Below are 24316 nucleotides of genomic sequence, written 5' to 3' on the forward strand. Positions count from 1 at the left end.
GATTTGAAATGCTTCAGTACTCAGGGATCTATTAATCCAAAATGATTGCCTTATGCAGTATTAAAAGCTGTGGATCTGAATGTGGAGTCAACTTGTTTACATATACATTGGCTGAGATGCAGATATCTACACTAACTAGCTTTTGGACATAAAATGCCAAGGAAAGGCGGAAAGAAAGAGACATAGAATCTTAGAAGATACAAATAAAACTATCTGAATAATTGTGTTACCTTATTCAATAATGAGATAACATAGTCTTCAACCTCTGATGACATTTTGGGTGAAATCCCATTTCCACTGATGTCATCATTGGGTAGTTATTATCAAAAAAAAGCAGAAAGACTTTTTTTTTCTTTTTTTTTTTTTTATGCTCAGTTACTTTAGGCTAAAGATTGGTAAACTACTATGCTACAGAATCACAGGTAACAGCCTACACATTGTATAAAATCCAAGTTTTGGAAGTTTGTTGGAGCAAACACTCTCTCTAGCCTAGAGACCGCATTTAAGTCTGATGTACTAATAAAGTCCTTATACCACCACAAATTACAAGAGTCTGCAAAATAGTGGAGACAGGAACAAAGAGATAATACACAGGCAGGTGAAATATGTGGTTAGAAACCTTTAATTCTATTCTATGAATACAGAAACCCTGAAGACTAGAATCACACTGAGAATTCATAATATTAAGTATGCATCTATGGCAAGTACCTCCTGTTCTGGCAAATAGATTTTTTAATTATTTTTTTTTAAATGAATGTGAAAAACAAAAATATTAATATAAACATTATATGTGTAGATAATTTACAAATATTCAGACACTGAAGTGCACTGCATAAGCACACATAAATGATGTTTTACATATTTATCTTTTAACATATACGATAATTTCAGGATTCCTTCATTGCATGAATACTGAAAAAATCCTACACTGTCATTGATGGACAGGAGGCTAGAAAATTAGGCACAGGTTTTATTTTTTAGTTTTATTTTCAAATAAGAAACTGGGCCACTAGGACTATGTAACCGAAGCTTGACTGTGTGCACTGTAAGGCCCCTGCAGTCTTTTACAACTTTTCAGTGTACCGCTGTTGTGAACTGGGTTTGCACTCTGCCAGCAGAGCAGCTCTGACCCATGGAGAGCACTCCTTCAGATCAACACTGCCTCAGGCTTTACTGCTTTCTCCAAGAAGTCTTACATTTCAGGCATCAGGTTGAATTTCTTCTGGAGATGATTAACCCAAACCCATGACAGATTTTTTCCAAGATATCCAACTCCTTATGTTTATTTTAACCTGGCTCTTTTTGGATGTACTGGACACAAGTAACCTACTCATTTTACATGTTAAAGGGCTGGTGGAGAGCCATTAATTCCTTAAAATGAGAAAAGATTTCAATGAGAGAGTTCTGTTGCATGAGCTCAAACTAAATAATAAGAAACAAAGCCATAGAATTCTGATTTTAAAAAGATTCCCTTCCACACTACAGGTTTCTGTAATGCATTTTCATCATGTTTCGGGACAGATCTTGCATTCTCTGGAAATGCATTATTATGTCATTTTTGTCAGTGCTTTATGGTTTAGAAACTGCTTCTTTAATGTGGCATACAAATTTAAAGCATGGGAGATGTGTAATAACTAAATTTAACTGTAAAAATGGCAATTCAGAGTATAATTGCAGCAAGGCCAGATTTAGAATGTGTTCGTTAATCCTTTTCAGACCACAGCTCAATAAAAGATGACTTAATTTATAAATGGATGTGTACAAACAATGCACTTCCTTGGAGTTGACGCCATTTATATTTTTCCATTGAAAATAGCCAATTTTTAAAATACAAAAATAGCTAACACAAATTAATAGCTGTAGTTCAATGCATTTTTAAATATTCTTTAATAACACACAAAAAATACTTAAAGTACAAAAAAAGATGAATATTAGCATTCCACTCTTAGAACTCACTGAACTCTCATGCAGATATTTTAAAACATCAGTGACTTGAAGCAATACAAGTTCTATTTAATTGCCATATATACTTTTTCTTCACTTCATTCATATTTTCTAACACAGAATACCTAAAAAACTATGTTGATCACTATGTAACAATGTTTTAATGAGCTCACATATTTAACTCAAAGATAATCTTAAATTACCACTTTCCAAAGTCTCAAGTTCAGATTTTTAATTAGCACTAGTAATAATAATCTATAAGGATGTTCTGCAACATTTTCCACTTGAGACTACAAGGAGTTTCATAATTGTTAGCTATCAGAAAGCTAGAAAACAGATGATTTTAAATGGATCCTTGATATTTATCTTCCAATCATATTACATAATCACAAGATCATTTTACCTTGTTCTTGTTCCAGTATGAAAAAGAAATGTTATTCCTACTGACAATTTAAAGAGAAATGAATAAATATTTCTGCAATTAAAAGCTGAGAAAGCATAATCTGTTCATTATCAAATCTGTATTGGTGAAATTCGCCTTAGCAGTATATCCATTGTTTTGTTTAGACACCAATGAGCATAAAATGACAGGAAATACAGTACTACCAATTAGAACTACAGGTTCCCAAACTAGAGTAAACATATCTTGATAACATAGTCCAATGCATTTTTAATACAGTTAAACTTCCTGGCATTGGTCATTGTGCACATCCCTGGGTGAAGCTGCATTGTTTCTACTCCTTGGAAGTGTATGGTATTGATGTGCACTGATGGATATGGATATGACTAAAAATAAATGTAGTATATGTGGCAATAAATCACCTAATTACATAACTAATTAGAGCATAGTCTATGAATTTCTGAGAAGTTAAATAATCTTATCCAAATAATACTTGGGATAGTTTGACTGGACGCTCAGCTGATATACTGTCTTTTCCCAATTTGCTCTACAGATTGGAATCCAGCTTCCCATTCCTCTGAACAGAAATTATTTGGATAACTCACCAAAATTGTTGAGGTAGATGGATTAAAGAGGACCCCAAAAGATACATACTGTTCCTAAAGCAAAACAATGTGCTAGGCCTCAGGGCTTCTTCTTTAGTTCTGAGCCGCTGTACTGGGACACAGCACTCACACTGCTGGTTGGAGAAGTAGGTATTCTTCCTCTGTGTAAATGAAATTACAGACCCTGTAATTACAGACCCACTGGTGACAGAGATGTTCTGTTACGTGTTCAGCCAAGACTAATTGGAGTTTCTGAAGAAAAGAGTAGTCAACGGTATATTCTTCCTCCAATTCCTGATCTACTTTATCCAAAATAGTCAAGACTATTTTATGTTAAATCAATAACTGAAATAGCCTCCAGATAAGAGGAGAAGCAGTCATAAAGCTTTCTAAAATTATGCTTTGCAGCAAAATACGAAATGCTGAAAATTATCTGTGATCCTTACAATGTTTCCAAAATTTTGAGATCTTTTGAAATGCCACCATCTACAAAACACACAAGAATCTCAAAAAATGTTCATTAAAATTGTAAGCAGGCATATTTTGTTTGTCAACCAACTGATAATAACTGAAACTCAATAACCAGGCTGGAAGCATAAACCTATCACACAAAAAAAACCCCACAGTGTAGTATACATAATTCCAGGAAACGTCCAGCAAATCATCAGAAGTGAAAGTAGGCTAAGGCAGGCTTTCAGGTCTGTTTTTCTTTCTAAGTCTTTCTTCTTTCTAAGCCTTCAGGTTATTGATTAGGCTACAGTTTCTTAAGAGAAGCAGTAAACACATATTTACACTTTATAACCTACTGAAGTTAATGTCATAATATATGATTCAAAAATATTTTTTATTTAAATAATAGTTTTAATGAAACTGTATTAGATAATAACCACATGCATTAACTTCATTTTAAAGAAATTGAAACAGCACCGAGACAGAAGGCATTAGGATTACAAAACACACGTTGATACTACAAATTACACCAGAGAGTAATGGTTCATCATTTACTTTGCTTTCTAAATACAGGAACAAAAAAGCATAAGTGCTATGCAATGTATACATATTGACAGATACACATATACACACACACATATACACTAATACACATTTAATTATGCTCCCATGGTTTGTGCCTTCACATACTGCTTGTATTTTTAAATGGCAAATTCTTCTCTGTCGGAACGTTTCCTCATGCTGTTGATGAAGCATATAATGCAAAGGGGCTTGTCTCTGACTAACTTCTGTATGTTATTGTGACACAAATGTGAAATCATGGTCCCCTCTGGGGATTTTTATAACATCAGTGAGTGAGGCATAAGACTCTTCTAAAATGTAATAAAATCTTATGATGTCACTCCAATTTTAAAAAAGTATTTTCCTACAATGTGTGTGCCAGATTAGATACGTGAATTGTCCCATGGGATTAAAGTTATGCACAGGTTTTCAAAATCGGATACCAACATTTCACATATTAGCTCATCACAACTTTTGTAACCAGAATAGAGTTGAATATAGAATCAACACTATGTCCTCACTATGTTTAGATATTCTTTTACAGATGCAGTGTTGCTGCAGGATACAACACTGTCAGTATGATGCAGTAGTTTAGATGAGAAAGCAATTTACAGCAGAATATAACCTTTGCCTCCGAAATACACAATCATCACACGTTAAACTTACTCCTTTCCACTCTTTATTTTTATACCTCTTATTTTTTATTTCTTTTTGTCTCATTTTTATTTTTAAAGACAAGCTAAAGACACAGTGAAGACAAAAGACATTCATCTTACTTTTTAACTAGATTACCTCTTAAATATTCACTACCATGACATGTTCCAGTTTGAAAATCTAAAACTGTTCTAATTGTTTCACTTCCGAGGGCATCCCCTTTCAAAAGTAGTTATTCTGTCATTTAACAGACAACACATGTGTACTTGCTGTTGATGCTATGGCTTCTCCCCCCATTTCACAATTTAAAGAAATAAAGCAGGAATATTTAGAACATGTCTTTTTTTTTATTTATTTTTTTTATTCGTGATTTATTTAGTGGTTTATGAAGGAGATAGATTGGAGTTCAGATTTTCTACCAGAGTATTGACTACCAATCTGTGAAGGTAAAAGGGCTTGAATGAAGTTTATTTCTACCATGCAATGGACTGGTCTGTGTTCTCTCTTGACTTAAAATACAGTGTCCACAAGATTTATGGATACAGAGTGAAAACATTCCACCTTCTTGTTACAGAAAGAACTCCCATTGAGAACAGACCCAAAGAAATCTATTCCAGGCAAAAGAAGAAGAAATGGTCAAAAGGTGAGAGAGGGGAAATGGGAAATAAGCTTTTCTGTGAGTGAGGGAAGAAATGACTGATAACACAATGCTGAAATTATCATGCATGTGCTTTGCTTTGTAGTAGGTAACAGGCAAAGTGTTACCAAGTTCTAAATTTAAACTGTTAGTTTGGTCTGATGGTATCTCACATACACATAAATAAATGATCTGTGCTCCTCTCAGGTTTCTAATTGACAACCTAGTTTTTTCTAGCCATACCATCTGCAGTAGCAATGCCTCAGGTAGGAGAATTTTATATTCTGATCCGACAGAAGAGTATTGCTCATCTTGAAGGATCAGCAGATTGCATGTGAGCAACCAGTAAAAGATGGAAAAAAAATAAAAAATCTATTAGCTGGCCAAAGGTATACAGTGGTCCCTGAAATGAAAGATAAACAAGAGTGCCACTACAGTGCTTGCCTTTTGATATCTTATCTGCTATGGTACCTTCTCTCCATGTATTCAAAAAATAATTTCATTAATATTTAGAATGCATACATTGGCTTTTCCAATATCTCCAGGCAGGAACAGATAAACTGATGGCAGAAAAGCTAGGATAAACCTATGACTTCAGGGTACTGAGCCTGTGATCAAGCTTGACACGGTTTTGAACATTCATGCTACCGCTTGTAAGCTTAGGACATCCAGTGTTTTGTAGGCAGTCAGCATGCTCTCTTCAGTATATGATGCACTCTGGCTTATAAGCATAGCCACAGCAACAGATATGAGACACTGGGAATATAAAATCAGTCACATAGATGCAGATTATATTCTAGGTGAATTTATGCTTAGATCCAAGGAAAATAATAGTGCAAACATTTTTCCTCTTCAGTATTCACCAAGAGTTGCTTCCAACCAAATTTGAGCATGTATTCATGAATGTGAAACAAATCTGGATTTTCATACAGTTAGGTTAACTGACCAAATTCAGTTTAGGTACACTCAGATTGATTGCACACCTGTCTCAGGTTCTAATTTTTATTCTCACTCAGTGAACATTAATACATTATTATTTTTAATTTTACTTTGTAAGCTTGGAAATAAATCAGACGGCATATAGCTACTTCTTTGAAAAGATAGAAGGACAGAGATGACAACTCTCTGAACACACTGAGTTGCAAAAGTAATCAAAACAGTGAAAAAAAAAAGCCTCTAGAGACATTCAGCTTCTTAGAACAAGGATATTTTCAGTAGAATTGGCTTTAATTATACTGAAATCTAAGAGGGTTTTAAAATTAATTTCAACAGTAAAGGAGCTAAACAGTATTTAAAAGCTTTTGGAAAGTCAGTTTTATATTTACATGCTGGAGATTCTTTGCTTGTCTTCTGTCAAATAGTGGGTTTTAGAGAATATTTATGAAAGTACCTTCCTAAAAACATGTTAATGATTATCACGAATTAATGGATAGCTTGAGAAAAGATGACAATGAGACAAAGATTTTGAAGTGGTATTTAATTTTGAAAATTTTGTTTTAGTGCTTTGCATTTTATATCTTTTTGACATGTTTTGATGTTTTTATAGTGATTATTTTTATGATGAAAATGTAATAATAATAAATAAACTATGTACCAGTTTATTATGAATTAATCTCTAGGAGCACCCTCACCCTCCCCAATGAATAGAAATTGGAATGTTTCACTGCTGTAACTTGAGATATTCAGGAGCAGATAAGGACCTTAAACTCTTGACTTCTATTTGTGCATATTGTTTTACATTTCAAGTAGGCTTGCTTAAAACACATTACAAGATATAAATGCTTATATGCATAGAGATAAAATGAAATACTTGTTCATACCTTCAAAGTAACCAGCATTTATAGGCTGTGCCTTCCTCAGTGGTTTCACATGGAGATGTTTATTTTCATTGTTTCTGAACCACGCCAGTCTCACAGCTGGGTCTAGATGACAAGAACAAGTTAAAATCAAAGGTCAGACCTGGCTCATTCATTCCTTCAAGCAGTTTTTCACCTTTTAGCCACTTAATAAATGCAAATACCTTTAAGAGTAGGTTTTATATTCACAAAGGATTACACTTTCTAAAATAAAGGAACATGTGCAACTGAGAATCGAAGTCACTATTTCACAGGATTTCAACACTGTTGATCTTTTAGCTAGATCATCTCCAAATTAAATTCTAAAGCATGTATTTCCAGAAACTATTTTAAAAAATATGCTTTTGAATCTTGAAATTAAAGCAGAAATATTGACAGAATATATGCCGAGCACTGTTTCTAAAAGCTGTATTTCAGAATTATTCAGCAGTATAAATCAAGTCATTTACACCTAAAAAATGTTAACAAGAGGCAGATTATTTTTGAGGCTAAACCTGCAGATAATAAACTAACCTTCTTGCATGTGCCATCCTTACTGAAATAAAAAAACTCAAAAGTCTATAGACTCATCTATATGCCACCGTATGAATTCTTACTTAGTTTCATAACTTTTATTTCAAAAATTCTGCAAAGAAGCAAAGATGAGCACAGAATTGTGTATAAATCTAGATAATACGTATTACTAAACTGGAAAAAATACAAAGTTTAATTAACAAAAGTTAAACTAATGTGAAACCACACAAGTCAGGAAAGGTGATTTTCATGCATTATTTCTGATGTGAAGGGAGAATTATTTGCTTGACATAGAAGAAATGTAGGAGTTTAAGAGAAACAGCAGGTTAGAAAGAATGTGAAAATTCTACGCACAGCACAGAATAAACCAGCTATTTTTTAAAAAAAAAGAAAAAAACCAAAAGGATTTAGAAGAATGTAGAAACAAAACCAGATACATAATGATGAGCAAAAGTATATATAGGGTTGTGAAGCTATGGCACTGAGCATATTATAAGTAATGGAAAGCCAAAGGAAAAATCAAAGAAATATGTTTCTCATGGTTAAAAGAAGACAATAACAAAAGCAGACAAATACACTCTCAGGAATGTCTGAGAAACAATGAGGCAGAAATTTGTCTACAGAGGTGACTACAAAGTGTCAGAAAAGGGTAGACACTAATAAAATTAAAGAAGGAAAACAGCAACAGAACATAGCAAGAAAGTACATACAGCAACGAAATAATCTAAATTTTCACAAAGAGTGTAACTGTAACAGAAATGAATATGTGAGACATTGCCAGAAGATATAGAGCAGGAAAAGAAAGGAAATTGAAAAACTCAGAAAGCATTGAGGCAGAATAAATTTACATGGCTATTTATATCTGACACTTCATTTTGAGTTTTTTACAAGGCCTGGCTGGTGTTTATTGAAAAAGTTTGTAGGAGTATCTAGAATACTGCAGCAAAGTAAGTAGCTTTTTCATTGTTTCCTTATCTATAGAAATAAAGGATACTAATGCCCTGTTAAGTCAATGGGCAACTTCTGACACAGTTTAACCCCAATTTACAAAGTTGTTTTTTGCCTAGACCTCTGTATTTGCAGAAGATGCTTCAGTTATAAACTAATGGTACATAAAGGCATACTAGGAGCTCCACTTTTTTTCGGAGAATGCTCTCTTGACACAAGCAAGACAACAAGCCAAGTGAAGATCTTTAATGGGCGTGGATACTTTTAACGCATTGATAAAACACATCAAATTGTTACAGTATCCTTGGTCAGCCGACACTGCAGCAGCATTTGGTTGACAGAATGTTCTAATGGTGGCAAGCAAAGTAGCAAAGTACAAAGTAGCAAAACTTGACTAATGAAGGAATCGTGGAAAACACAGGAGGGAATAATTTAGGCCATGCCTTCTTCCCAAGACAGAATCAGAGATACCTTACACTTTCTTACTTCAAATTGTCTAGTAGAACATCTCTCATCTTGTTGTATGATGATTATTCCAGATTAACCCAGAGGATATCAGATTTAAAGTAATTTTAACGTCTTTTACTATGCAATTTGTAAATTCAATGAAACAACTCAAGAATCACAATAAATAATGATTAGCTCCATTAGTTTTAAAGGCAGATTATAAGAATGATTCTGATAATGGGATCACTTTATTCACAAACTGGATTACCAGGTCTGTAGATATTTTCTCTTTGCACAGATGGATGAAGTAGGCCTATATTGCCATGCTTCCCAACTCAAAAATAAATTTGTAACAACCTAGCGTTCTTAAGGGTAGCAAATGTTTGAGGCACTAGATCACAGTAAGATTTGGGCCAAAATAATCTTGAGTAGTAATACATTATATTTTAAAAGTTCTCCCCAAAATTTTACGTAATAAAAGTTATAAAAAATATTTTAAGTAAAGTATGAATTATTACTGTATTTTCTATAGCTGTGAAATACATAGCCATACATGTACTACACATGGAAAAAAATGTTCAGAGTAAATTTTTTTCTAATTGCAATTTTTCCAACATGCAGCATTCAGTGTTTATACACTAGTATTAATAAAAGGACTTCTATTATATACTTGTTACTATATGTACTATATAACTAGCTTTATACTAGTCACAAAGTCAGTGTTTTCCTTCAATAGAAGACCAAAAACAAAATGAAAAAAAAAAAATTAAAACTTCAACAAAGTGCAACTGAGGCTTTCCAAACTATTTTTGATTAACTTAAAATAATTTCTGAAATTACACACTTCTTTTCCTGTGTGGATCTACTAAAATATTTCCAAAATATTTTTAAAATGTCATCTTTCCTTAATCCAGCCTCCCACCAAGTTCTACGAAAACTCCAACTAGTCCAAAGCTAAACTGCACCAAGGACTTTTGGGTGAAGTCACATAAAGTTATTGGTGTATACCTAGATTTTTCAAACATTTATGTGTGTGCAAGGATACCAGCAGTAAAGAAGGTCCATGGAATAGGAAGACAGGGAAATGATAGAAACTGTTCTAAGAGATTTCTACGAGAAGATTTATCTTTGAGTCTTTGCAAAATAACCACAGGGATTTAACACAGTGCCAGACTATTCGAATTTGTACCTTCCTGGATCACCTCAACCACTGCCTACAGCTCTTTTGTTATTAAAAATGAGTCCTTTTCTTTATCTAGTTCCAAATGTAGGCAATATTACATAGTTTATAATACTAGTGCTTTTCAGTCTCTGAGTGAGCTAGGGAAATGAACTGCATGTATGCTTTGATGACAAGCAATCAAATGTTTTAGATTTCACAGAGAACTGTGAAAGAGTCCAACAGTTCAAAATCATACAAATATCTTCCTGGATTCTGGCATTCTCATTTAAATGTGGCTTACTAGACAATGATCTGTGCTGGCAATCTAGGAACCAGGGAGGTAATTTAATGCACATTCCTTGGCTGACTCCAACTATAGAAGATAAGTTGGACAAACACAAGAGATGTTATAGAAACAATATGGAAGGAATAGTCACTGCCTGATTTGGCACCACATTTACTAAATAACTTCTTGATAATATGGAAAACTGAAAAAAATTAAATTATTGTCATTAATTTTTGTTGTGCAATATCTGTAATTAGAAAAACATAAACATATCTGTGTCAACTTTAGAGAGTTGACAAATCAAAGTAGCACAGAGTGACAGATACTGATCTATAAGATATTTCAATTTGTGAATCCATTTGGAAGGAAGACCATACTTTGTTCTATAACTGAACAGCAATTAGGACTTCAACTCATCCATAGCTGGAGTTCCCAGATGATACTGCTACAAGAAATACACAGCAACAGAAGCAGCTTTCTTTCTGCTGCTAAGGAAATACAGATCAATGTTTATTGATGTAAGGTGCAACAAGGAATAACATCCCCCACATTTTTATTCCGACTGTTGTTAATTCAACAAATCAGTGTTGTATATTCAGGTCATCTGTTATGGGGTTGTGGGTTTTGAAGGAGGTATGTTGGATTTTTTGCTGTTTGGTTTTTGGGTTTGTTTGTTTGTTTTTATATAATTAGCATTGCATTGCTCTCTTAAATTCTACATTAGAACTAAACATATTTGTTGACCTCTGTGAAATACCAATGCCATTTTGTTCTGGATTTAGGAGTCAAGGCCCACTCCAGCTGCTTTTTACTTTTTTTTTTTTTAAAATATCTATGTGGCAGCAAGAATTAACATTTCGTGCTGTTAGTCACTGGCAAGATTTCCTTTGGATAGGAAATAGTTAAACAAGTAGTACAGCAGCGCAGGAGAGACAAGCTGAAAGCAAGACAAGGCTTCCAGCCAACTTAAAAGAGGAAGGTAACTTTCAGAAGTTAATATAAAATCCACAGAATCAAGGAAATTCAAAGTTAATCAAGAAACTCTGCACTGTTGTGCCAAGATATCTTTAGAAAGTTAGGATTGTTTTGAGTCACTGTGCTTAATAAGCACAGTGAGGTGCGTTAATGTCTGCTGTACTTAGATTTTGAATTAGAATTTCTATAGAATTTTCTGCAGCCATGATAAACAGGAGTATTTCTGACATTATAATCATTTTACTTGGCTGCAATATTTCTGGTTTCTTGCCCACACTTCTTGTATTATCTTACCGTAGAATAAAATAGTTGAAGTAGACACAGCCTACATTTGGTATCGTTAAAATACAGGCCACAATTTTATTTAACTACATAAGCAAGCATACGTAGCTGTAGTGGATTAGGGCATAACAGCCCTTAAGGCCATTATTTGGTGGAACTGGTCTACTGCAATATAAGCATTGCCTGAATCACTCCCTATTATAAGCTTATGCTACTTTAAGCTCTTCCTCGTAATACAAACCACAGCATGCAGTGCACTTGCTAGTATTTTCCATATTTTTTTCACTACTGAGAAGGTATGTGGCCAGACATATGAGGTAAGATACTTCTCAGTTTCTTCTACATATCTACAGTTTAACTCTGTACTTCAGCCTGTCACTTTAGGTTTTCTGACTAGGCAATGGTGATTTGTAAGTGCTTTTACAGTGAGATGCAAGTAGTCTGTTTTTGAATTATGATTTAGGAGGAAATTTATAGCATTTAAGGTGGCTATTTCTTTACACAAAAGAATGCACATGACTAACTCAGATGTGGGCTTCTATATTTAACCAATTGCGCTGGAAGGAGACAAAAGTTTTAGATGGAAAATTAAAGAAGAAATTCCCACACCTGAGAATGTTAAGAATTGAAGTTATTCATGACTGTCCAAACCAAGTTCTAATCCAGCAGATATCTTGACTATATTAAAAAGCAACTGTAGAACTCTTTGAATGGAAGCTGATTTAACACTTAGAATTTGTGAATCTCAGGCCTAAGGCAAAGGAATTTGATAGCACATGGAAGCAGACAGCATCCTCTGACAAGCCATTTGTTCCTACAAAAACCATCAGCACCTTATCATTACCTGCAACTAAAAAGATCAGTACCACAGAATGATGAATAGCACATAGAAGATGTTTGAGATGATGCTGAAATCTTACCATAAAGGCAATTAGTATACTTGTTAATAGTTTATAATTTATTCGTATCTAGAACCTTTAGAAATGCTGTTGCTTTGCTTTTTGTCAGAGCTTAAACTGTAGTTACTGCAGTTACTACTATAGTTATCAGTTACTACTGATGTGTAGTAAAGGGATATAACATGGATAATTGCTTTTTTACACCTTATAATTCACTTTTTCAAGTGGATGCTGGCTACTTATTTTCTAGTGAGTAGCAATCCTTATCACTAAGAAAATTATTTTATTGTAGGTAGCATACATTCAACTATTTTAAATCAGAAAGCTAAAAATGAAACAGTTGCAATTACACTGAGTACCTGGAAATTCAAAAGAACAGAAATAATAATACTAAAAACAAATCCTACAATATTTCATATGCAGCTTATCATAGAATCATGGAATGATTAGGGTTGCAAGGGGCCTTAAAGATCATCTAGTTTCAACTCCCTTGCCATAGGCAGGGACTCCTACTAGACCAAGTTGCTCAAACTTCAATAAGTACAAGATATAGGAAGCTAATTTCAGAGGAGGTGAAGGTGGTACGATGCTAATAGGTATAGAAATATTAAAAGACAATGTTGTCATCTACTTATTCAGATTAATTTCAATCTGCTTTTAAATATTAGAAGGAATAAAGTCTCTTCTAGAATTCCTTCTTCAGTAGGGTTAAACTGACAACAGTGGCCTAAGATTTTGAACTCTCTCTTTAGTTATACTGGAATTGCTGCAAGTATTCTAGTATGAGCTGTACCACATGTAGATTCAAGAAAGACGCTGGCAGCCTAATGGATCTGGTTACAGTTTCCTGATCTGGAGATGGCTAGCCTCAGGATAAGGTATAGCTACCCTAATTTAAATGCTGTAAAGTTGCTCTGTTCAACCAGACCCTCAACAAGACCCTGACTTGCTCCCACCACTTCAGAGGAGGTAGTTGGTATAAAACATAATTATATAAATGAAGATTCTTCCCACATGGTGAATATTAGATCAGGATAATTCTTTAGTGCAACAACTGAGTTTTAACATAAGTTTAAGATAAAAATACTTTTTTAATTGATATTGGTATACTTGGCCTACACTGACCAGTGTGCTGTATGAGAAAGAATAGTTGGCTTGATGATCTTTGTACTGAAAATTGATTGAGTATGCAATATTTTCAGTTATATTTCTTGGTTCTAGAATTTACGCTTTCTGCATAGCTGAAGAAAAAGACCGTGATTTTAATGACTGTCAGAAAAATCTACACAGTGAAATTATATATACAGGTTATTTTTGTACTTGAGGTAAGTCAAAAAGACAAAATAATTCTGCATAAGGTGGTGTCAAGAAGAGAAAATTTGAACCTATAAAATAATTGTGCAAAAGTTTTGTTAATTTTTTTAGAACTAGTAATATACTTTGAGAATATTCCAAGTGATACATTAAAAAGCTCAACATCCATACACCATATTGAATAATCTGAACGAAGTGAATACAAACATATCAAAAAAATCCATTAGAACTACAACAAAAAAAAGATAGCAAATTTGATATGCTCAATCAGACATTTATGACTGGATTAATTTACCACTAACCTAAACCACAGGGCATATGGAGAAAAGATGATATAACCTAATAAGTTTTTCAATAAAAAATAATGCAGAGGCCACCAAATGGAACATATGTAAAAACCTCAGCTGCACACCAGGTATTTACTTCTTTTTTTTTTTTTTTTTAGTAACATATTAGGGCATCATGAGAAGCCATGATGATTTAAATACAGTAACTTTTACCTCTTACCTATTTTTTTCCTTTCCATAACAATAAAACATGGTTTGCTGATTACATGTCTCTTTCTCCCCTTACTCTCCACAATTTACATTTATTAAATCTAAATAAAAGTACATTTTCCAGACACCATTTAGAGTTAGGTCTTATTGTCAACCAGGTTCTTATATATTTGAATGTTTTTCATACTAGCAGTATTTTATTACTATTTTTATTAACATATTCAATTAACATTTGCATTACCATATCCTACTAACATGGTTCTAGAAAATGTTCATTGACAAAAGAAGCATTTGAGAGGAACCAGAAGACAATTACAGAAGAGTTGGATACACATTATATCCACAGTGAATATTTAATACAAAAAATATTATTTCATTTCATATGTATTAAGCTATTATTTCCATAAATAGTTGTTGCATAGGTCAATATTTTTAACCTGCAATTCCCACAAGAGGAAAGCATAAAAAGCACAAAATGCAGAAATATAAATTTCACATTTGGAAAAAGAGATACCTGAACAAACAAACAAAAAAAATCTGTTTACCATAGCTGTCAAATATTCAACTTCAAAATTCAGTGGATGTTTTTTATCACTGGAACAAATGGATTTAAACTGAGTAGTTTTTACTGAATCCATCTTTATTCAAATTAATGTTTAATGTTGTGCAAGCAAACTTTTAAAAGAGAGTAACTATTCTGAGATTTAACTACAGAAAAATTACATTAATAGAACCTTTTTTTGAACTGTTACTTACCTGAATTTTTATTACTATACTTTTTAGGCTTCATTTTACGGGCCCTCTTCAGCATTAGCTGTGCAGTAGAAATATCCTTAAAACCCCTAGGGGAAGATAATAACTTACTAAGCATTTCACATGTATTATGTTACACCAGCTGCATATTATTGTATAATACACTTTCAAAAAGAATACAAGTGCATATAGTACTTCTTATGCATGGTATGAAACTTTCTGAATTACACAGCTGCAATATTTAACATTACATTATTGCAACTTACTAAGCTGCTCTCGCACACTTGTAAAATAATTAATTTTTACTTTGGTATAGAACAGAGACTCTTGAAAAGTGGAACTTAGAAAAGGCAAGCAACAAAAGCCAACTATACTGTGTATATTCTTGGAAGTCACTATGTAAGCAAAATAGCTTAACATACCATTCTTCTGAAATTTTCTCTTCTTTTTGAGACATGAATGAAAATGTCTTTTTTTCCTTCCAGTCAGAGAGCTGTGACATTGTTCCCTTCCCTGACCTGAAAACAAAGTAAAAGAGTGGTACTGAAAGGTAGGTAAATAAGGCTCTTGGGTGACTATTTTGCAGTCTTTATTATTCTACAAGTTGTTTGTGCCTTTTAAAAGCACTTTTGGAGCTTGGAAATAATACAAAAAAAATCTATTTTAATACTCCAGGAAGGCTTTATCTTGGAGAGTAATAAAAGTCTGCCATCAATTTGAAATGTTTACATTTCAATTACTTGGAGCATATTTCAGTCCTTTTTCTCCAAAAGAATGCAGCTGTGTAAGAAATCCCTTTTAATCTTTATCTAGTCTTACAAATCTCTATTTCAACATCTATGTTATGATATATGTGAAAAATACAAGTTTTATGATTTAAAGTCAAACCTAGATAAATAAAAATACATACATATATTCTTATATTCTTGATTCTGATAGTCCATGAAAAACAACAACTGAATTTAATATATTTGATTTTAACAAGTTAATACATTTTGGAATCATAGAATGGTTTGGGTTGAAAAGGACCTTAAGGATCACGTGTTCCAACCCCCCCCTGCCATGGGCAGGGACACCTTTCACTAGCCAGGTTGCTCAAAGCCCCATTGACCCTGGCCTTGAACAATTCCAGGGATGGGGCAACCACAGCTTCTTGGGGAAAACTGTTCCAGTGCCTCACCACTCCCATAGTGAAGAATTTCTTCCTAATATCTAATCATTAATCTAATATCTAGTCATTACCCCTTGCTCTGTTACTACATGCTCGTGTAACAAGTCCCTCTGCAGACTTCTAGTAGGTCCCTTCAGGTACTGGAAGGCTGTTATATGGTCTCCCTGGATCACTCTTTTCTCTAGCCTGAAGAACCCCAACTCTCTCAGCTTGTCTTCACAGGAGACGTGCTTCAGCCCTCTGATCACTTTCATGGCCTTCCTCTAGACTCAGTTTTGTAGGTCCACATCTCTCTGGTGTTGGGGGCCTGGTCATGCTCCTTTTGATGCAGCCCAGCATACAGTTAGCTTTCTGGGCTGCAATTGCACATTGCCAGGTAGTGTTGATCTTCTCATCAATCAATGCACTAACTCTTTCTCCTCAGGGCTGCTCTCAATCCATTCTCCATCCAGCCTGTATTTGCGCTTGGGATTGTCCCAGTTTTTTTAACTCCAGTAACATCATATTAACCAAATGGAGCAAAAGCATCAGAAAACAGCCTCAAGTTTTCCTCATTTTGATTTTTGTCAAATACAACTTAACTAAATATAAAGAAAAAAAAATTAACTTACCTGCTATGAAAGCCACTATTTTCTGCTAAGTATGAATGTGGGCTATTAATGCACTGCCCAACTTCTTGTGGTGACAGTGGCGAACCATTTGAATGTTCACTGAAATGTGAAGGCCTAGAATACTTCTAAGCAAGAGAAGGAGAAAAATAATTCAGTTAATGATTCCTGCAAGTTTGAGTTTAAAATGGGCAGGTAAACCTGCACGATGCTTTGCAGAATCTGTTACCATAACAGAAAGGATTCTTAATAGTGATATACCCATTAGACCTTACATCTGGGGACTCATTCCCTAAATATAATGAATTATACTTTTATAGGATTCCTTTCTTTTAACTGTAGGAAATAAAACATTAGTATTACTAAGCTTGTAACAAGAAGAGAAAGCTCTACCAAAACAAAAAGCTAAAACTTCAAAGTTTGTCAAATAACTAGCAGACATTACAGTTTAATGACCTTTAGCTGTTCTGAAAATATTCAGCTGTTGTCATATAATGCAGATCTTAGTTTTTTAAAGTAGTGTGTCAACTAGCAATTTTTAATCCACTGCCAAATGTACAGATGAAGCACATCATCTTTTTTTCTGCTACTGTGAAGTGTTGAAATAGATCCAAAATAAAAAAAAAAAAAAAAGGCAAATGAAAGAAAACCTTAAAGAAAAATTGCATCTGGAGATGAGGAGGAAGTCTGAGACTTCCAAAAGTAATTGTGTTTTTCAAGTCAATAGATTGTCGTATTAATCACCCCAGAATAGCATATCCTTAAGGAATGAATAAAGACTGAAAAGTAAGAAGTTTCTGTGACATATTACCTTTGTCCAGTACAGCTGGTTCGAGAGCAGGAGTGTTTTTGAAAGGAAACGGGTGGAATCTAGAGTTAGCCATTCCTTCTCTAATGCAGCCTGCATGAATGAGTAAAGTTAAATAGTGCACTGATAAAATCAGTTTAGTTTTGATAGCTTTTTCAAAGTCTCTTAAATTGTCTTACTCACTGTTTCAAGTGTTTTCAAGTCGTATATCAGAACTGCCACCTGCATAGCAATTACGCTTAAAACACCTTTGGAGATCTGTATTGTACTTTTTTATTTTTTAAAAAATCAGATTAATAGTATTTGTGAGCTGTGGTTTTTTTTGGGGGGTATTCCATTTTTTAGAGAAGATGCATCCTCTCCTTCTCAAATTCTTATAATTTTATCCCAATATTGTTAATAAACCCAAGTTACTCAAAAAGACTGCCATACAAAGGCTGAATAAATACAGACCTAAGGTATTTAAAAGTCTAAAGAACATGAACAGCTTTGTTCAGTTTTCAACTAGTATTTTATATCCAGACGTAGGCACCTGATCCTGTCAAACTTGTTTTTGTTGAGTTGAATCAGTGAACAGTTTTCACTGAAACCTGGTGTTAAAAAAAGTAAATGCTATAGGTACTTATTCCTTCAATTAATCAATTTTATTTTTGATGTTATGGAATAATTTGCGAACTAAAATATAGCTTGGAATGAAGAAGGGTGACAAGATTAGGTGCTAACTTGTGTCTCTAGCACTTCAAGGCAGAATTCAGATTTCTTTCATAAAAGCAAAATTTAGATTTTGTTTCAAACTCAACCTGCATATGACTTATTTTTCTTATAAGTCCTTGGGGTTTTTTTTACCATCTGTTCTTTCACTGTATTCTGATAAGTGAGAGAAATAAATTACTCCTACACAGTAAGTAAATACTGCTGAAGAATTTGGCTTCACTTACACAGGGCTCAGTCATTCAGTCTGTTCATACCTCAGCAGCAAAGAGCCTGGAGTTCATTCTTTTGAAAATGTCTAATTTATAAAACTGGACTGTGTTTCTTCCATTCATAGAATATTTTAGACTGCATGATTTCTGACCCTGTGAAATTATGTTAACTTCGGATACCTTACTGTTTAGTTTGTGTAAATAGGTCTTTGCACAGCCTTAGACTGGTGAAGAAGAAGGTCTTCCAAACCCTTTGAAATTCTGAGAGACAAAAGGATCATATTTTGGCTATTTGAAAAGTTTACTTCAGGTAGTGGTCACATAATTTGGTAACTCTAAGACCACTCTTTTTTATTATAAGGTAATGGTTAACCAGTATTATTCTTCATCTTCCATTCAGACCTAACAGTTCAAAAAAAATTTTCAATAAATTTTGACTTTATTTTCATATCTAAAAAGGGATTTATTCTTACATCTTTGTTTCCTTGTTTCTGAACTCCCTATTCTTTGGTTACAGTATGTTTTGGTTTTCATTCTTTCATTTAATAAATTTGGATAAACTCTGTGCTCTCATGATTAACAGATAATGTCCCTTTATGACTCTTCCCCTTCCTACCATTTCAATTAATGATAAACATACACTCAAGTGGTTGTATATGTTAAGAAATCTATGTAAATAAAGTGTAGAGGCATGCAAAAAATAAAATGTATCACATTCTTGAACTGGTACATTTACCTGCAACCCACTAACCCATATCTTCTCACTGATTAGTCTTATGCCAATAATAACAACTGAGTGGTTGATTCAAACAATTTTCATTAAAAAAAGAAAGAAAAAAAAAGTCACAGTTAAAATCTATTCCAGAAGCAGATTGTAGTAAATCAAAACATAAGGTGATCATTTAAAGATGTGAGACTGGTACAATTCAGACACAGAAGACTGATATGTTCGTATCTCAGCAGAGACAAAGCTATGATATATTCAAATCTTGTAATTGCCTGGGGTCTATGGGCAGAATGGTCAAAATGCAAAATGAGCAACTAGGAAAAAAAGGAGAAAATCTGACCAAAAACTGTCAGTGAAATCAGATATCAGTCCTCCTTGTCCTCCTTCAATTTACCCTTCAAATGCACTGTGCAAATCATATTTCTAGCTTTTCAGATGAGAGTTTTTCACTACTTTTCTAAGTGTGGGTTTGCAACACAGTCATAGGTCAACTCAGTTTTTCGCAAAAGCTGTGTCTTCAACTTTGCTGGTATATAAAGGTTATGAAAGCGGCAAATTTCTGAAGTATTTTTTTCCTCCTTTATTTGCAAGAGAATCAATACAGCTGAGAGAGGGGTAGATTTCCACTTCTTGTACAATTTAAATGTCAAATAATCTAATTGTTTTTTTGTGTACAATGATGTGTCTATTAATTACTTGGCTACTTACATGTCTTACATAAGGAGTGAATGTGATCCAGGTTCTAATGTCAAATTTTAGGTACAGCCTGCATCCTAGCTATTTGAATTTCTACCTTTCTGATGAAATTGTTTGTGATAGAAATCAACAAAATCATGAAACATGAAAACTACCACTCCAAAATTGTAGTCAATTTTTTGGAACAAAAATAACTTAAGCAGCAAGAATCACTGACTGAATTCTTCTGCGTTACAGTTGTACCATGACCCAATTAAAGTTCTTTGCTCCTAAACTTCAGGTTGAAACTTTTCTCACAAGTATTTTCTCAGCCCAGTGTTCACCATTTATTAATTTAATATTCTTCACAGTGTTTCTATTTCTTTCATAGCCCGTAAAACGTCTATCAGTGTTCTAAGTCTTGAAAATAAATATCAATGAAAATCTAAAAGCACTTTTTAAAGGTATAAATATGCAAGACAAGAAAAAAAGATAACTGATTTATCATTAAGCACGTTTCGCACTCCTATGAATGTGTAGCATATTATAAAAATATACAACACTGACATTTGCTTTGGCCAACAAAAATAAACACAGAATTGATTTTCAAATATATGCTCTTCCACTATGTTTATCCCTAGAGATTTTGACAGTGCTAAGTTCAAGAAACTTTTGTCCATACTTTCCCCATAAATACAGTCCTAAATTGAAACTAATGCAAATTTATGACAGAATTACCAATACTTAAGGCTAAAACCTACATCCATTTCTAATGATATTGTCCATGAAAAGAAAAAAAAAAACAAACAACAAAACCAACAAATCAACAATCTGAGATGAATTACAAAGCAAATAAAATTATAGTGCTTGATTATATGGTCTACATAAATCGTTACAAGCACACATTTGTTTCTAAAGCCAAGTTAAGGAACTGATTTCACAAATATTGAGGTATATATGTAGTTTTACACATACATGCAAATCACATACAGTTGATTTAAAACACATTAATTCATCTGAAGATCTCTCACACTTCTGCATCCTTCATACTTTGTTTACAGTGTTTGTTTCAAATCAAAGATTATTCATTACTTTTTAAAAGTTGCAATTTTTACAAAAACATACATAAAACATACATAGACCTTTATAAACGTTTGTTAAAACTTAACAGAAATAAATTCACTCTAACTTATGATTTGAAACACATTTCCAATACTTGCCAAATTATTCAAAGGTTTCTTTAATTTTCTTTTTTTTTTTGTGCCAGACTTTGTGTTTGTTTTGATTTAGCTCCTGCTCAAGATACAAATAAAACACTTCCAAGATTAAAAAGAATACAGACCACCAAATTCATTATTAAATACAATGCAATTATCCCTGATATCAATATTCAACAACAAGAAGGTGCAAATATATTTGGGTTTGGAGTTTTCTTTCTGAATTTTATTATTAAAACTTCCATGGTATTAACTATTTCCATTTATCCATCAGGATCAAAACCTATTTATCCTGATTCACAATGCATTTTTTTTACCCCTTTGAGAATCTAACCCTACAGGGTTTTTTTCCCCTCTGATATTGCAGCTCATCAATGAACTCTGGAGGTTTATGGATTTTTTTGTTTTCATGGCACATTATATATAAAACTTTTTCATCTTGTTATTCCTTCATTTCTAAAACATTTCTATCCCTTCCTTTGCAGACTGCAATCACTATTTACAATCAAACATTAAAATCCTGTGATCTCAGAAACAATCAAATCCTACAACTACCAAAGTCAGCGACAATGGTTCTACTAACTTCAACTGGGATTAAATGAGCTCTTGAAAAGAAGAGTTTTAGTGCAAATATTATTTACACAATCTAATTCTAGGCATATTTTATATGCTCTGGATTACATTCTGCAGTTACATAATCTTTTATAATGACTATATGTGTAGTTTGGACTGTTCTGAGTCCTATTTAAACCATGTACTATTTAAACCATAACTGTCTAAGCTGTGAATAATGTTATCACATACTGCCTTTCATCTCTGTTAGATCAAGGAGGATCACAAGATTATAATAAAAACCAAACCACTCCCCAAAACTGTGCTATGGTTAGAAGAAGAGGATGCAAGAAGACATTAACAATACAGGCTGAAAAGGAAGACCAGCATTTGGTATGTAACTCTGTTCTGGGTCAGACCAAGCATCTCTCTACATCAGTAGATTGATACTTGTTTCCAGAAGAGTTCAGTAGCAGATGCTTATGGAAAGATTGAAAGAAACTGGTCATGTTGGAGACAATCTTTTCCTTGGTATATTCTTTCAGATCTTGGAAATTGGTAGTTTAAGGACTTTCTGCTAAAGTGGTGTAGATTAACTCCAAAAGGTCAATGTGTTTGCTGCCATTGGAGCTGAAGCTGCCTGGGGTTTCCAAACATGGTGAACCTCAGAATCACAGGCTGACTCACCATCTGGCAAAACTGTAAAACTACTTTTGAAAATCAGGGAGAACTAACTCTTTATACCTCCTTCCTTTCTTATTTCATTTCTTCATTGATTCATTCACTGTTTGCAGAACAGCAATGGTTTAGCCAGATAAAATGTTTTACTGATATTTATGTACTGCTTTTATTTATATGGTATCTAAGAGAAAAATAGGAAAATAACTCACAGAAAATAAACAAGCAGAAGAAAATTTATATCCAAACCTCACTCTGAACTCAGATTCATGACTGCTCCTGAACACTACAATACAGTAGAAGGAATGGGAGGTGAAAAAAGGGTATTTTATAAAAAAGAAATAAATAAAAAAATCTACATTGCAATTTCACAAAAATTGTGTGTGGAATTCTTTTATTTAAAAAAAAAGATTCACCCTTCAGTTCACTTAGCTGGTTTTGTCTAACCTGTTTCTCTGAACTTCTCCCCTCAGTGAGGCAAGCCATCAGTGTCATTTTTAGGTAGAAAGGCCCTTTTTCCACCAGATTTTACAAAGTATCTACATCAATATTTTTTTCCCAGAGAAGTGGTAGATGTGTCATCCCTGGAGACATTCAAGGCTAGTCTGGATATGGTTCTGGGCAACCTGATCTAGTTCAAGAGGTTCCTGCTCATTGCAGGGGGAGTTGGACTAGATGACCTTTGAAAGTCCGTTCCAACCCAAACTATTCTATGATTCTATGATACTATATTATTTTTTAATAAGACTATGTAATAAGACAAAATAAACAAATTGGAAGGACTTTTCCACTAGTTTTCTTTATAGAATACGAGTTTAAACAAAATTCTTCAGTGTGGCAATATCCTTGATTCCTACTTTCCTAGTTTTCAGTGAGTATATTTCAATAGTGCAGTTAAAATCTAGTTTACTCCAAGAAAATAAATCAAAAAAGTTAAAACAAAAAGATAAATGAAAGATGGTATTTTAATCCAAGGCAGAACACTCATTGGCATTCTATGACTATTTCAAATAAGCTGGCAAAATTTCTTTTTGGGCAATACATGCCACACACAGAACTGCTTTACCTAGTGTTAGATATTCTGTAGCTTAATAATTGCTCAGACTGGGAGGGGGAGTGATCAGGCAGAAGGATCATATGCTGAAGGTTATCCCTTTGGATGCTCACAACAGAAAAGGGCCTATTACAACCAGCCGTACCAGCCATACTATACTGTATGTATATCTTCCATCTGGCAGAAAACTGTAACTTTCTCTCTTGGTTCCCGGCAAACATATTTCACTCTGTGGACCATTTAATTCAAATATCATGCTACTCCAGGACAACATCTTTAATTTCTTTTTAAACAAAACTTCATTTCTGCCAAGGCCCAAGTATTCTTTCCTGGAAATGTCCTCTCTGAAAGCATAAGTAAGTTTTGAGAAACTTCTTAAGAAATCACAAATTTTTAGCTCTTGTAGCTGATACAGAAGGAGCAGATCGTTTTTCTATGCTCATTTATACACTGGTGACAGACTGTGATTGAAAACATCCTTTGAAATTAAAGATCAGAATATATGTGTGTATTTAGCTTTTCATTTCACCCAGTCTTTTTAGGAAGCAGATTGCTCTATGTGGTAGTTTTTTCTGAGTTACTCAAGTTCATGTGTAAAGCTTAGCTCAGTGTTAGGAAGTTGAATATCAGTTCAGACCCAGACTTTCTAAAAGACTTCCAAAGCTAAGATAGCATCAAATACAAACATTCTTAACTGCATCATCTATTAGTTGCATTATT

General features: G+C 33.6%; 1 protein-coding gene across 1 annotated transcript in view; it reads right to left on the reverse strand.

Moving 5' to 3' along the window:
• The window catches only part of LRRIQ1 (leucine rich repeats and IQ motif containing 1), a gene marked incomplete at both ends in the record, with an annotated part of 116888 nt that overhangs the window by 34335 nt on the left and 58237 nt on the right, over window positions 1-24316 (reverse strand). Inside the window, 5 exons of the mRNA XM_080610104.1 lie at window positions 7072-7173; window positions 15187-15272; window positions 15606-15701; window positions 16966-17090; window positions 17774-17863. Of these exons, the coding sequence (XP_080466230.1) occupies window positions 7072-7173; window positions 15187-15272; window positions 15606-15701; window positions 16966-17090; window positions 17774-17863 (499 nt within the window). The remainder of the gene's footprint in view (window positions 1-7071; window positions 7174-15186; window positions 15273-15605; window positions 15702-16965; window positions 17091-17773; window positions 17864-24316) is intronic.

Source organism: Psittacula echo (assembly GCF_963264785.1).
Source record: "Psittacula echo genome assembly, chromosome: 1".
In the NCBI taxonomy this organism is placed as follows: domain Eukaryota; kingdom Metazoa; phylum Chordata; class Aves; order Psittaciformes; family Psittacidae; genus Psittacula; species Psittacula echo.